The 16,626-nt window shown below is 40.6% G+C and overlaps 1 protein-coding gene across 1 annotated transcript in view; it reads left to right on the top strand.

The window, feature by feature from the left end:
• Positions 1–16,626, top strand: part of wdhd1 (WD repeat and HMG-box DNA binding protein 1) — a 47,902-nt gene that overhangs the window by 21,999 nt on the left and 9,277 nt on the right. Inside the window, exons 8-14 of the mRNA XM_059649165.1 lie at positions 1,543–1,635; positions 2,000–2,106; positions 3,280–3,409; positions 3,776–3,989; positions 5,491–5,669; positions 9,320–9,504; positions 12,414–12,655. Coding sequence (XP_059505148.1) covers positions 1,543–1,635; positions 2,000–2,106; positions 3,280–3,409; positions 3,776–3,989; positions 5,491–5,669; positions 9,320–9,504; positions 12,414–12,655 — 1,150 coding nt within the window. The remainder of the gene's footprint in view (positions 1–1,542; positions 1,636–1,999; positions 2,107–3,279; positions 3,410–3,775; positions 3,990–5,490; positions 5,670–9,319; positions 9,505–12,413; positions 12,656–16,626) is intronic.

The raw sequence follows: 16,626 nt of genomic DNA, 5'->3' as shown, positions 1-16,626 counted from the left end.
TTCACTTCAAAGGTTATTACAAAATTTGTTGCAAAATAGTCGGTTTCCTCCACCACTAAATTTGTCAGCCTGGGGCCATATGGTAATCTATTCTTTGATTCCGTGGAGAATTAGACAAAAGCCTATCCTTGATAACATAAAACCACAGACAAAAAAGATCCATGCTTATGTTACCAGATCTTTCATTAGCTGCAATTATTCTGTTATAACTATCTATGGAAAAATAAGTCAATTCTATAGCTTGCAAGGCCAGCATTTATTCCCCCATCCCTTGTAGCCCTTGCGAAGTAAATGGTGAGCTACCCTTTTCCAACACTCACTCACTTCTGGTGTAGGCATCCCTACGGTGCTGTTTATATATTAGTTGTATGATTTTACCCTGGCAATGATGGAATAGTGATATGATTCTAACTCGAGGTGGTCCGTGTCTTGGAGGGGGACTTGTGGGTGGTGATCTTCTGTGCCTTTATCCCCTCCTCTAGACAGTGGAAGTCATGAGTTTGTAAAGTGCTGTTGAAGAAGCCTTGGCAAGTATTGTGGTGCATCTTGCATTATGCACACACAATAATGGTTCACCCTGATACAGGGTGTGAATGATTATGGTCGTAGATCACATGGCAATAAAGCGGATTGAGCAGTTTCTACGACACATTCAGGCAACTGGCAAGTTTTCCATTACACTGTTAATTTGTGCCTTGAATGTAATGTACAGGCTTTGGTATGATAGCCAGGAACTGAGTTATTTTTCACAGAATTCCTTGCCTTAACTTAGTGTATTAGCTGCATAACTTGTATGCTTGTCTAGTATATGGAAGAGGTTGGACTGTGGTACCTGGTCTAGTGGAGTCACTTCAACTTGAGACTATTCGAACCTTCTGACAGAAGATAGTACTGAGTGATTCTTCAGTAGGTGACTCGGGTCTGATAGCTCAAATAAACAAGTCTGTAGTGATTTTTTTGCATTAACATCTTGGATGATTTAGTGCCTTTGAACTAATGGATGTGTCTTGGGGCTGCAATTCTCCTTGTAGGAGCAAATACCCCATGAGCGATGCAGTGTAGACATATAAGGAAAGGCTCCTCGTGCCATGTACTTAGGAGCTACAGACCAGTTCAATTTATGTTTGTGATACCCAGACGCCTCTCTTCTCTTTTCTCTCTCTCTCTCTCTCTCTCTCTCTCTCTCTCTCTCTCTCTCTCTCTCTCTCTCTCTCTCTCTCTCTGCTCTTCTCTCCCCCCCCCCCCCCCAACCTTGTGCTAACCTGATGCTAAATTTGTTTGGTTTGGTAAATGGAGTAGGATCTTTTGGGTACATCAAATGTGCTGTTGACCATCTAGTTTCAGTTATGCATTTTTCTCTAAGCTTTGTTCAGAGTTTCAAGTATTGTGATTGGTTTCCATATTGCTAACCAGAAAAATGTAAGGTTTACGTTAAGAAATGACAAGAGATTTTGGTAATTACATTTTAGCAATTCACAGAAAATGTGTAATTTGAATGTTTTCAATTTCATTCTGTCTTTCTGTTTTGGCACATGCACACAGTTTCTGGCTGTTCCAGTAGAAAAAGTTGTGAAACTCTTTGAAAGGGACACTTGGGAAAATACTGACGATCTTTCAGATGATTGTATTATGATGGTAAGGTTTACATTACAATTGAGAGTAACTCTGTTGAAATTTTAATAAAAGAAAAATTAAATGCATTAATACATATTAAAGAATGACATTTCATGAACCAGCAATCATGACAAATAGCTGTCTAAATAACTACACCCCTTGATCGGAACTAATGTTTTGAAGATTATAGAAATATTTCTGCCAAAAATTAGTTTGAGAAAATAGACAGGAAATCTTTCTGTATTTTCGTCAAGTTTTTTTGCTCATTGTTTTTAGAAGTTGTGCTTATTTTCAAAGATGGATGATAATTAAAAGCAAGGCGGATGTTGATGTTTTCATTGGAAATGTTAAATTTAAGGATTATTTTCCCCTTCTTTTTCCTCAGACATTAAATGTTGTATCATGGTCTCCTTGTGGTAGTTATGTGGCTGCTGGGAGCATTGATGGATCAGTGGTGGTTTGGAATGTACAGACCAGAAAATGCGTTGAAAGGTATAATAGTTACTGTGGTAATTTGTGAAACTCCATTATAATTTGAGGGTTTTGTGATGGAATTCAAACTGAAAGGTTTGCACTTTTCATTGAAAATAGATTATTTTCATTTTTGATGGATGGAATGTAAACATATGAACCTTTGCTGAATTGCTGAATTTTTTCTGCTCAAACTAGAGGTGTAACATTTCATAATTTTTAAAAATAATTTCTGGCATAGCTCTGACATGAACTTCCTGGGGTGTTTTTAAAGTACTTTTGAGTTCTCAATAATAGCATCTATATGATTGTCTTAACAGCTTAATACAAAAAGTGATGTTCTTAAGGTTCCTTAAAAATAATTGGAGCAAGGGCACTTAAAGTTTCTTAACAGCTGAATTGTTTTAAGCCACATTGACAAAGATGTGCCTTTATGCCTATGACTTTCTACAAAGCTTTTTCAAAAATGTACGAGGAATCAACAGAGCAGTTGAATAGCTGGTGGGCACAGTTCCATCATTTTAAAACTTGGTCAGGCAACAAAAATACAACTGGCTGTTTGCTGCCTTGAACTTGCTGAGTGAATTTAATAGGAGCTAAAGCCTGGAAGATAAATATCTTTTAAAGAGTTTGGATTGAATAATCAAAATTTGAGTTCATACTTTGGCTATCCCGATCTTGCTATTAGTCCAAGCTGTGGATCAGTTACCGATGAGAGTGGGCATAATTGACATCTGTCTCTGAACTCCTAATTTCTTCAGTTAACAATTAGTGAATACATAAAACAGATTTCTGTTTCTCTCTAACTCCTTTGAAAAAATATTTCACTTCTAATTTTCCACTTTTCCCTAAACAGTGCACTTGAAGATGAAGAAACTTGTCATGGTTTGAATAGAAAGTGTAAACTTAGTATTATTTGTTCCAATAAATTGTGACACTTGGCTCACAAAACTGAATTAATTAAAAATCAGTAATTATTTAATTTGAAAAACCTGGCTAGTCTGGTTGCTGAACACTTGAGAATATACTCAACTATTTAAGATACTAATAGCCTAAAGTTATAATGTATATGAGTTTTAAGTCTTAAATTCTGTCAATCAGTTGCCACTTCAGTGGTAGTATATCTGTGCAGTATAATATAATAAATGGTTGATAAATGTGTAATGTAATTAATGCTATGTTGTGTTTGTTTAGGTTTCAGCATGAGAAGTCTTATCGCATCTGTGCAATAGCATGGCACCCTTCGAATGGAATTATAGCATATACAGATGCAGAAGGAAATCTGGGCCTTCATGAAGGGGTTTTGGCAAATGTTGGCAGCAAGGTAAACACTAGAAGTATATAGTATTACAGACACATGGCCTTTTTGTAATTTTGTAGTGTCATTGTTCATCATTTCTGGTATAGTGTGCAATAAGCTACAGCAAAGTAGTCATTGATAATGCAATTATAAGGTCTAATTTATTTGAACTGTTAGTTGTATATTAAAACAATTGTATTAACATTCCTTGAGTGTATACATGTGTTCGTTGAATTCCCATCACAGATGTGTCTGCTCCCCAGTTTATAGTACTGAAATGTATTATTTTTATTCAGCGTAGAGAAATTATACCATTATAAAAATTGCAGATACCTCAAAGTTAGTCTGCTGGACATGGTTACTGCATATTTATAAAATGTTTTTGTTTAGGAATTGGCTTCTCGTTCAAATGCTGCCACATTTGATGATTTGTTTGATGAGGACAGTGACTTGTTAACAAAAGGCATGAATCTGTCACCTGCATCACCTACGAGGCAACCATTAGTGGATGACAACGACGATGATGATGGTGAAGATGATAATGTGACGGCTATAGTCAACCGTTCTAGACGTACTCGAGCTATCGAGGATGATAACTCAAATGGTATGGAATAAGAAATAATTTTTGTATCTTTTGAAAATGTAAACGCTGCTAGTGTATTTGAATTCGTATCTGTCAGATATTTTTGCCCATAACTTTTTTCATTATTTTGTCAATTGAGATTATTTAACTTGTGTGAAAGTAAGGAAGTTGTCAAGTTGATGTGTAATTCATTCTATTTAAAGAAATCTTGGTAAACTTTTTAGTTTAGAAATCTCAGATAATTCCTTTCAGCAATAATTCCTTTAAAAGAAAGAGAAAATTAATTAAGGTAGTTTAGACCGTTCTTACAGCATAATCAATTAAGTTGTGCTTAGATTCCACAGTAATTGTCAGCTCCAGAATTATACCAGTACATGTAATACCCTTATGCACACGCATCCATTGTTTTAAATCTGATCTTTGCTTACGATAGGAGGCAAGATAAATAGAATCATCAAAGCAGGAGGCCATTCAACCTGTCATGTCCATCAAGAGTAATTTATCTTCAATTATATTCTGTTTAGATCATTATTCAATTTTCATTGAATATCTCGATTGATTCTGCCTTCATTGCCCTCTGAGACAGTATATTCCAGATACTAACCACTCATTGCATCAAAAATTTTTACTCATGTTGGCATTGACTTTATTTTGCCAATAAGAATGTCACCGTGTTCTAATTCTTAATCCTCTTTGCCAAAGGGAGCAGTTTCTCCCTATTCACAGAGCCCTGTTGGTTTTGAAAACCATGACCCAGCCTCATTTCAATGCTCTCTTGAAGGGGAACAGATCCAGCTCTTTCAATCTATGCACATAACTGAAATTCCTCATCCTTAGAAGCATTTTTGTTAATCTGGAGCTGGCAACTCCCTCCCTAACGGCACTGAGTGTGCTAACCCTCCCTGGCATGTCACTGTTCAATGTGACAGCATCTTGGGGCAGGACAGTGGCTCAGTGGTTAGCACTGCTGCCTCACAACACCAGGGACCCAGGTGCTATTCCAGCCTTGGCTATCTGCGTGCAGTTTGCGTGTTCTCCCCTTGTCTGCATGAGTTTTCTCTGGGTGCTCTGGTTTCCTCTCTCAGCCCAAAGATGTGTAGGCTAGATGGATTAGCCAGGGTAAATGTGCGTTTGTGATACGGTTGGGCGCCTGATTTGGGTGGGATTTCTTTGGAAGGCTGGTGCAGACTCGATGGGTCAGATGGTCGTCTCCAGCACTGTAGGGCTTTTATGATTCTCTGACTCAATGATTCTCGCCTTGCTAGGGATAGGCAATAATTGCTGACCTAGCCGGTGACGCTTGTATCTTGTGATCGAATAGAAGAAAGTATTTGATGAAATATCAAAAGGTTAAATGTGGCAATTCCTCGCATGTATCATGCATCTTAATTTTGTTCTCAATATTTTGCAATCATTTAAAATCTTAAAATAAAAGTAATGTTTGCGTTAATTGTATATTTGGGTGCAGAGGGTAAGATCTGATGTTCATATGACAACTTAAGCTTTTGTAAATTTATTCTAGATATTGGATTTTCCACCCAGTTGGAAAAAATGGATAATGACGACGATGGTGACAATGTCCAAACTACTAGTGCACAAACTGCACCAACATTTGCAGGATACTCTGGACCAGTGCCAACACCACAACAAAAGCCTTTTCAACCTTGTTCCACGCCATCTTACCTCCTGCATCGGTTCATGGTAAGCTCAAACAATGCTTTTGATTTTTTTCATTCCCTGCCTTAAAGGTGAAATACATAAGTAAATCATCACATTATCTTAGAAATTATTATCATCTGTAGATTTTAATACATAAAGTCACAAACTTATCTCAAATGTTCTACTGAAGTATTTTCAAGTTTGTCATATGACAGCAGCTTTTTATGAATATTTCAGAAATAGCAATAAAATGAAGGGACAGTTGAATTGCGTCTGGTGGTGCTGGTTGAAGGAATGTAGTTGATCAGGAAATTGGGAGAACTTGTTTCTCTTGGACTACTATTACAATACACCAGTGATATCTTATGGAATGACCTATTGTTAACGACTCACTGGGATAGCGTACTGGAAATCGAGCCAAGTTCTTGAAGTCGTTATAAAAGTTGACGATTTTGAAAACAATGCAAAGCTCCCCAGTTTACCTGACTTTAAATCCCAGGTTGACAGAAAGTACAGACCAGGTTTCTGTATTTAACCAAAATTGTTACTTATTCCAATGAAGTAGACTCTAGCTAAAGGTAAATATTTCTAAACGGTCAGCATGTAAGTCTACTGATTAAAACTGTAATCTCCTTGATAAAGTGATAATGGGAACTGCAGATGCTGGAGAATCCAAGATAATAAAATGTGAGGCTGGATGAACACAGCAGGCCAAGCAGCATCTCAGGAGCACAAAAGCTGACGTTTCGGGCCTAGACCCTTCATCAGAGAGGGGGATGGGGAGAGGGAACTGGAATAAATAGGGAGAGAGGGGGAGGCGGACCGAAGATGGAGAGTAAAGAAGATAGGTGGAGAGAGTATAGGTAGGGAGGGGATAGGTCAGTCCAGGGAAGACGGACAGGTCAAGGAGGTAGGATGAAGTTAGTAGGTAGGAGATGGGGGTGCGGGATGGGTGGGAGGACTAACAGGTTAGGGAGGCAGAGACAGGTTGGACTGGTTTTGGGATGAAGTGGGTGGAGGGGAAGAGCTGGGCTGGTTGTGTGGTGCAGTGGGGGGAGGGGGCGAACTGGGCTGGTTTAGGGATGCGGTGGGGGAAGGGGAGATTTTGAAGCTCGAGAAGTCCACATTGATACCATTGGGCTGCAGGGGTCCCAAGCGGAATATGAGTTGCTATTCCTGCAACCTTCGGGTGGCATCATTGTGGCACTGCACTCCAGCACATCCCTCACCTTCCTGGATCTCTCAGTCTCCATCTCAGGCAACCAGCTTGTAACTGATGTCCATTTCAAGCCCACCGACTCCCACAGCTACCTAGAATACACCTCCTCCCACCCACCCTCCTGCAAAAATTCCATCCCCTATTCCCAATTCCTCCACCTCCGCTGCATCTGCTGCCACGATAAGACATTCCACTCCCGCACATCCCAGATGTCCAAGTTCTTCAAGGACCGCAACTTTTCCCCCCATAGTGATCGAGAACGCCCTTGACCGCGTCTCCCGCATTTCCCGCAGCACATCCCTCACACCCCGCCCCCGCCACAACCGCCCCAAGAGGATCCCCCTCGTTCTCACACCACCCCACCAACCTCCGGATACAACGCATCATCCTCCGACACTTGCGCCATCTACAATCCGACCCCACCACCCAAGACATTTTTCCATCCCCACCCCTGTCTGCTTTCCGGAGAGACCACTCTCTCCGTGACTCCCTTGTTCGCTCCACACTGCCCTCCAACCCCACCACACCCGGCACCTTCCCCTGCAACCGCAGGAAATGCTACACTTGCCCCCACACCTCCTCCCTCACCCCTATCCCAGGCCCCAAGATGACATTCCACATTAAGCAGAGGTTCACCTGCACATCTGCCAATGTGGTATACTGCATCCACTGTACCCGGTGTGGCTACCTCTACATTGGGGAAATCAAGCGGAGGCTTGGAAACCGCTTTGCAGAACACCTCCGCTCAGTTCGCAACAAACAACGGCACCTCCCAGTCCCAAACCATTTCCACTCCCCCTCCCATTCTTTAGATCACATGTCCATCATGGGCCTCCTGCAGTGCCACAATGATGCCACCCGAAGGTTGCAGGAACAGCAACTCATATTCTGCTTGGGAACCCTGCAGCCTAATGGTATCAATGTGGATTTCTCGAGCTTCAAAATCTCCCCTTCCCCCACCGCATCCCTAAACCAGCCCAGTTCGCCCCCTCCCCCCACTGCACCACACAACCAGCCCAGCTCTTCCCCTCCCCCCACTGCATCCCAAAACCAGTCCAACCTTCTCTGCCTCCCTAACCTGTTCTTCCTCCCACCCATCCCGCACCCCCATCTCGTACCTACTAACCTCATCCCACCTCCTTGACCTGTCCGTCTTCTCTGGACTGACCTATCCCCTCCCTACCTCCCCACCTATACTCTCTCCACCTATCATCTTTTCTCTCCATCTTCGGTCCGCCTCCCCCTCTCTCCCTATTTATTCCAGAACCCTCACCCCATCCCCCTCTCTGATGAAGGGTCTAGGCTCGAAACGTCAGCTTTTGTGCTCCTGAGATGCTGCTTGGCCTGCTGTGTTCATCCAGCCTCACATTTTATTATCTCCTTGATAAACTCCTGATTGCATTTCGATAGACTGACGTGTGCAGGAAAATTAAACACGTATATGGAGGCGAAAATAAAGTGTGTTTAGTAGCCTACATCCTCAATTCTGTTTGGTCAGCCCTTGCTGATCTGAATGTTGCTCCCTGGCTTTCCTTTTCCAAATGCTTCCATTGTTCTACAGGAGGCACAGGCTGGCTGGTTCACTTGTAAAATGTCTTTGAGTTATTGATTAACCGCACAGGTTACAGCAAATGTTAAAGGGAAGATTGACTAGATTTCTTAATGTGAGTTTTGACTTTAGAGGACATAGACAGCATTTGACATGTTAGACCTCAAAATCCTTCTCCATGTTCCCAGCTCCAAATTCTTCAGTTGCCTGACCATCACTTAGCTTATTGTTAACTGGTCAGTAGTCCAAAGTTAATGAACTTTGTGATGCCACCCAGCTCCACTTGGACACAGGATGACAACTGACCCGCTGGCTTCACTTCATCTGCAGCTATTTCAGTTAGTGCTTGTATAGCCAGTTGTGCAATCATGATGCTAGCCATGGATGTTGAGTTAGTTGTTTTCAAACCATACAGCCATCCTTCACTAACACTTGCTTGAAAACAGTTCTTTCTCATTTCAGTCCACAGCTTTTTGAAGAAACACAAAATAATGATAACAGTCCTTTCATCATAACTTTTATAATTCCACTGATCGTTATTTCAGAACCGTTCTAAAGCGACTACTAAGCAATATAATTATACAGACGTCACATTTTGGAATATGATTCCTTTCAGTGGGATCAAAGTCAGCTCTTTGAGGTAGACCATGTTTGCTGATATAGCCATTCAGATTTGAGAGCTAAAGAACTCAAATCTCATTTGTCTTCCAAATAATAATAAATTGTTGCAATCCAGCTTCTAAATTCTGACACAGTTAAGAGTTAGATTTGCAATTGTCTTAACCCTACGTGGTCCATAAAGTTTTCTCTGAATAAAGTTCATTGAATCATTTTCATTAAGGTGCTGGCTTTTGGACATTGTTCTTATTAATTGTCTGCCATAGTATTACATCTTAATAAGCAGTTGTATTTGTTATTTTTTAGGTGTGGAATTCCACTGGTATTATTCGCTGCTACAGTGAGGAGCAAGATAATGCTATTGATGTAGAATTCCATGATACTTCAGTACATCATGCAATACACTTGAGTAATGTTCTGAATCACACCATGGCTGATTTGTCACATGAAGCAGTGTTACTCGCATGTGCAAAAACCGATGAACTGCCCAGGTAAAAGTGTGGGACTTTTATAATATATTTGAGGTTTAGGTTGTGCTATACCACTTGGTGTGTTAAATATTTACAGTCAGTATGTTACCAAAAAAATAAATTCTGTTTTGTTGATATTTTCCAAAATGCAGTCTGTAGACTGACCCTGGCCCACATGAGCTCCTTTTTCATTGGTGTGTGTACTGCTTTTGGTTGTCATGGCAGTGGCTCTGACAGGATGCTGAATCTGGTCATGGCCTTTGTGGCATTGTCGTTTGATTCTCAAAATAGTTCAATACAGGACCAGGATCAGGTGGTCTGCAAAAGTGTGCCAACGACACATTGATAGAGTCTGGTCTAATTACAACATTTTAAAGGCATCTCGATGGGTACATGAATGGGAAGGGTTTAGAGGGATTTGGGCAAATGCTGGCAAATAGGACTAGATTAAATTAGGGTATCTGGTCAGCACGGATGAGTTGGACCAAAAGGCCTGTTCCTGAGCTCTACATGTCTGTGACTGTCTGTCTGACTTGTTTCGGTCTTTGACTTGTATGATGCCCAAATGTACTTCACAGGAGCATGAGGAGAATGGCATTGAATGAAAGTGTACATTGGGTGCCATTACCAAAATGATAACTAAAGGAATCTCGAGATTTGGATCTCTAGTTGTCTCAAAGCACAGCCACCAGAAATGGAGTGGGCAAAGTGGGAAGCATGAGAGCCTGGATTTGGAGCAATGGAGTGATTAGGATGCTGGTTTGGACATTAAATTGAGCTGTGAAATGGTTACAGTACTAATGGAACCTAGTCGGGCTGTTGAGTCTGCATCAGATCTTTGCAAGAGTAATCCAGCCAGCCCCACTCACTGGCCTTTGTACCCTTATTTGGAATAAAAGTAGAAAATATTGGAAATATACAGCACTTCAGTCTGCATCTTTATAAAGGATATGCGGGTCTTAACATTTCAATTTTGATGTCTCATCTGCACAGCTTAAAGGACAGAATTATGTTTGTGCTTACGATAGACCACTGGGAATAAATTATTCTTGAGGTCTTGGCTCTTATGTATTACTGGATCCTGGATGATATGTTTGAACTGATGATACCTAAGCATACTTAGTGTGAATATTGTGCTTTCTTTTTGCTGAATGGGAAATACCACTTCTACATGATATTTCCAGCTGGGTCTGAATCCGTTTTGGAACAGTATATTTAGGAAAGTGCAGCAGATTGATGATGTTGGAACCAATGGAAATAACAATATTTGTAATATGGTGGCTGTAATTGAACTGGACACTCAATGGAGTGTTAAGAAGGGAAGGTTAAAGTTTGAATCCCTCTGATAATTAAACCGAAACATCAGCCCCAATCTGTTTGGGCAGGAATAGAGATTTGCTTTTCAAAATTAAACCCTGGACACCCAGAGGAGCTCATCTTGCCCTCCTTAATCTGTTAGAAAAATTAAATGAAAAGAATCCCCAGGACTCACTTTATAAGTAACAAGTAACAATTTATTTAATTAGCTCTAACATTGAACAGATTAACAGAATTACTAACAAACTGAACAATTTTCCCTAACTACCAACAATTCTGTAACTGAACTAAATTCTTTTGGTATGCTGTTCCAATAAAATGCAAGTCCCATTTGTATAAATCCGAGTAATAAGAAAACAATAAATTAAAACTTAGTCTGTCAAAGTTTACACGTCTTTGTTCTGCTGATCCGGGATGTTTTCTTTGTGAGGATTCTTAGCTAGAAGTGCTGTGGTGGCACCTTTAATGGATAGATGGTGCTTGCTTAGAGAGCTGCGCGATGTCTTGTGAGAGCCCGATACTTATTTCACAGTTGGCAGTTTGCTGTCGCCCCTTCCGATAGTTGGCTTTCTGCTTATTTTCCAAATACCCTTTGTACCCTTGATGACCCATTCATTTCTTACACTAGGATTGCTGCCCAGTTGTCAACATGTTCAGATTTAAATTCAGAGATAATAGGAACTGCAGATGCTGGAGAATCCGAGATAACAAGGTGTAGAGCTGGATGAACATAGCAGGCCAAGCAGGAAAGCTGACGTTTCGGGCCTAGAACCTTAGACCTGAAACGTCAGCTTTCCTGCTCCTAAGATGCTGCTTGGCATGCTGTGTTCATCCAGCTCTACACTTTGTTATCCCAGATTTAAATTCAATTGGCTGTCGTGTTGAATGGTGATTAGGAGCTGAAACTTTCAACACGTAGCTCCTCTGGCTGTTGAGAAAGGATAAGACTGTCATGTGGGAATTTACATTTATTATATTGTGCCATTTTCTCGATGTGCAAAAGGACATTGTTTGAAATGCCGTGATATGGGTAATCATGGCACCCAATTTGAACATAGCAAGATGCCTTAATATATTAAATATGGATGATGGATCAGATAATCAGTTGCAGTGGTATTGCCTGGGAGAGCAATATTAGTCAATGGACCAGGATAAGTCCTCTGGTTCTTTATAAAATCGTTTGCTCTGCATCAATTAGTCGCAACTGAAAGCTGTCACCTGTGACAATGGAAGGTCTCTTCACTGTTCACTTAAATGATATATTTTTTAAATTATAGTGGCTTTTAAAATCACAAGGTTAACCAAGGATGAAAATACTCCTGACTAAGCCAAGCTGGCATATTGCTGTTATGCTGACAGATTGGTCAACTCTGCACAGACTGGGGATTGAACTGGGATGGTCTTAACCTGCATGATTCAACAATTCATTATCTTTAGCTTCACAAGAGTTCAGCAGGTTGTTTTTTTTTTAAATCTGTTCCAATCCATTCAGTTTACTGAAGCCAAATTTGTATGTCATCTTTAAAACTCCACACAAGGAACTATCGGTGTGCTCTTGGGAAAGGAAATTTTCGTGCATGTTCAAACTCTCTGCTCTTCTATCTGTCCATCAGCACACTCCAGTGCATTCACTTCAACTCCAGGGATGCAAACAAAGAATGGATGGTCGATATGCCAAACAATGAAAATATTGAAGCCATTTGTTTAGGTCAGGGTTGGGCTGCTGTTTCGACGAATGCTCGAATTGTTCGCATCTTCAGCATTGGAGGTGTACAAAAGGAGCTCTTCACCCTCATCGGGCCTGTGGTCGCTATGTCAGGTCATGGGGACCAGCTATTGATTTCTTATCATCAAGGTAATATTTTAAAAATTTGTGAACTACTGTACTTTTTTGTGCTTGATATTGAGTTTACTGTTTTGACCAATCACATTGAAGCAAATGGTCCGAATCTGCCATTGATTAGTGAAATAAAAAGTAAGGCAATAACATTGCTTAGTTTTGTGCAGATAAAGATCATATAAATACTTTAGTTGTCTGCACCAGTCATCTGTAAATAAGATTAGTAGTTTGTGCTTTGCAAAACCAGATTTAGATTCTCATCCTGTCTAAACGAGTGGCCAATAGTGTGGTGCCATTTTAGCATCTTATAATTAATCGCTATAAAAGTGAGTAGAAGTTACAAAACAGACACAGGCCTCCTGGTTCAACTTTTTTCCGGTTCACAATCACCCTGTAGAAGTGTCTTTTTCTAATTATTTATTAACCTATTGCCAAGCTCTGTCTCCACTGCTTTGTTTACCTAAGCAGTAAAATGGTGACCTATATTCTGCCCCACCTCTCTTAGGTCAAGGCTGGTGAACATTGACATGTACTTTATCAGGTTTCCTTGTTATCCTGTCATTAGTGTCAGACATGTGATACCTAGTGCATTTTACCAAATGTTTTTTAAAAACCCAAATGCAGTATAATTATTTTTTATTTTATCCTGTTTGCATCCTGAAAAACCATTTTTTTTTCCAGACAGGCTATCCTTTTTCTTCAAAGGCATTTTAACTTTGACTGCATTGTTTGATGTTGTAAGCACGTCATCAGAATTCCCACCAACTGACAGTAAGACTGCAGTGCTTTTAGTTTACAGAAGGGAGAAAAAAAATCAGAATGCAACAAGTTCTTTTTCTTAAAATTACAAGTGGGAATTAAAAGTAAGAGATAAGAAAAGCCATTGGCTGATATAAGTCTTAAGTTTATCTTCCCATCTGTAATACAAAGGACTTCAGGAGTAGGCCATGATGGATCATCCACTCAGCACTTCTGGATGAAGATAGATGCAAATGATAATAAAATATGAGGCTGGATGAACACAGCAGGCCAAGCAGCATCCCAGGAGCACAAAAGCTGACGTTTCGGGCCTAGACCCTTCATCAGAGAGGGGGATGGGATGGGGTGAGGGTTCTGGAATAAATAGGGAGAGAGGGGGAGGCGGACCGAAGATGGAGAGAAAAGAAGATAGGTGGAGAGAGTGTTTCAGTTTTGCCTTTTGCAGTGATATGCTGGCTTCTCTCATCTGTGAGGTTGGGAGATTTATGGAGTCATCTCCTCCTATTAGTTGTCTGCTACCACTTGACAAGGCAAAACTGCAGAGCTTAGATCAGACTGGTTGGTTGTAGGATCGCTTAACCCTTAGTAATACATGCTACTTTTGCTTCTTGACACGTAAACCGATCTGTATTGTAACTTCACCAGACTGCATCATTTTAAATGTCTGGTGCTATTGCATACCCTCCTGCACTCTTCATTGAAGCAGAGTCAATCTCCTGTCCTGGCTTGATGACATCATTCATGCTTGTTAATTATAGTTCTATTCTTCCCTACACTTCTCTGATTTCCTACGTTCTTGTATTTCATGTGGCCCAGTCCCTGCTCTTGGTTTTTGCCTATGGATCATTTTTGTTGAATCCACAAAATTGGTTTCAAAACCAATTCTAATTTATGCCTCTAAATCCCTCCAAATCATAGCTAGAATCCATTGCTAATTGCTGTTTGAGATACATTATGTAGCAGCAGCTGTTAATAACTGAAGGGTTCTACATCAGAAACATTGCAGTTTTAAGTTAATTACTTTCACCTCAGACTCTAGCCCCATTTATCATTATTGAAAGTGCTCATTCATTGTTTGGGGAAATATTATTTGGGAGCAAAAATGCATTTTCCCCCAATTTCTTTTCTTTTACAAGTCTTTGCTAAGTCAAGAAAAACCAGAAGGTTGGCAAATTGCAATTAACCACCACATCCAGAACCATATTCTTGACTTCATTCCTCTTTGCCTCCATCCTTACCTCACTCCTCAAACCCTCATCCATGACCTTTCATCTCAGGTGTTGATTAATCCGATGTGCTTCTATCTGGCTTATGTTCATTTTGCCATCTTTAGAATAATTTGTATATCACCCTTGGTCTCACTTGTCTGCCCCCCTGCACATACTCACTTGCATTGACTCCTGGTCTTCCAATGCCTTCCTAGAGAAAACCAACAGTAATACTTGAAAATGAGCATATTGCTTACACTGTTCTTATACCTTGATAAGCCGGATCATGATGTCTCATTTTCCAGTTTTACTGTTTGTTTTTCTTTCTGGGTCAGATTTAAAATTTGCATCCTCCTGTTTTAATTCTTGTTGTGGCTTCTTCCTTTCCTCTTTCTATAAACTCGTCCTGTTTTACAAAGCATATTCTCTGCTGGCCGTATCTCGTGCATCAACAGCTCAGAATTAACCCCCTTCCTAAATTTTCTTTGCCTTTTAGGTTCGTTCCCCCTTTTTGAGTTCTAGCTCACCTCTTCTGAAAGTTGTTCTTTGACTTGGCATCCATTTTTGCTTATATATTTCTGAAACATCTTGCATCATTTTTCAACATTAATGGTGCTAACAATTCATGTGAATTGTTGTGTCGGCAAGAATCAACACTGATATAAAACAAAACTACAGATGCTGGAGACTGAAATGAAAACAGAAGTTGCAAGATAAACTCTGATTGCCTGTCTTCATCTGTAGACAGAAAAAGAGTTACGTTTTGGTTCCAGTGACCCTTCATCAGAATGGAAAATAACTGGGAAAAGGTGGCATTTATGCTGCTGATGGCTGGTTTGGGGGTGGTGGTGACAATAGTGACATGGATAATTGGAGATGGTGCCCAGATAGAGAGGGAGAGAAAAATAGAAGCTGACCAGGATTTGCAGATAATAAGCTGAGGAAGACATTTTGTGCTGAATTGATGATAATTGGAACTGTGAATCGTTGAGAATAGGTTGGCTGTGCTGGGAGCAACCCATACAGAAGAGGATTTGGGGATGTGGTAGTGAGGAACGGACAGGGAGGGAGGTGCTTGCACTGAAATTGTTAAATGCTTAATTGAGACTTGAGGACTGTAAGTCAAAGATGAGGTGTTGTTCCCCCAGCTTGCTTTGCTGGACCGTTGCAGAAAATTTGGCCAGGGGAAAAACAGTAGTGTGCTGAGGTGGCAGGCAGTTGACTCTGGTCATTTTTACAGAGCGGAGGTGGTCAGCAAAGCAAATACCCACTCTCTTATAAAGAAGACTGCACTGTGAGCAGCCAGTAAAGTAGACTAGATTGAATGAGGTGCAGGTAAATCACTGTTCCACCTGGAAGGTGTCCAGGACTTGGGAGACACAGTAGGTAACTTAAGTGTTGCACCTTCTGCTTTTACATGGGAAGTTGCTGCTGAGGCCTGACAGTTGAGAGTGGAGGAGGGGTCGACCAAGGTGTCAGAATAGACAGTAATTTTACTTCTGTGTGTAAATACACACTGCCATCTGGTGGATTTGGAAATCTCTTGATGTTTTAGTGATTTATTGTTTTTAGAGTCAGTCAGAGATATACAGCACAGAAACAGACTCTTCAATCTAATTCGTCCATGCCAACAAGATATCCGAAATTAATCTCGTCCCATCTGCCAGAATTTGGTCCACATCCCTTCAAATCCTTCTGTTTCATATACCCCTCCAGATGCCTTTTAAATGTTCTATTTGTAACAGCCTCCACTGCTACTTCTGTCAGGTCATTCCATGCACACACCATCCTCTGTGTGGGGGAAAATAATTGCCCTTTAGGTCTTTTTTTTAAAATCTTTTCCCTCTCACCTTAAACTTGTGCCCTCTAGTTTTGGATTCCACCACCCTAGGGAAAAGGCATTCATTATTTACCCTATCCATGCCCCTCATCATTATATAAATCTCTATAAGATCAACCCTCAGCTTCCGACACTCCAGGGAAAATTGCCCCAATCCATTCCTCCTCTCCCTATTGTTC

The sequence above is a fragment of the Stegostoma tigrinum genome, chromosome 10, assembly GCF_030684315.1.
Source record: "Stegostoma tigrinum isolate sSteTig4 chromosome 10, sSteTig4.hap1, whole genome shotgun sequence".
Classification (NCBI taxonomy): domain Eukaryota; kingdom Metazoa; phylum Chordata; class Chondrichthyes; order Orectolobiformes; family Stegostomatidae; genus Stegostoma; species Stegostoma tigrinum.
The sequence above is the reverse complement of the archived record's forward strand: the minus strand, read 5'-3'. Positions and strand labels throughout refer to the sequence as shown.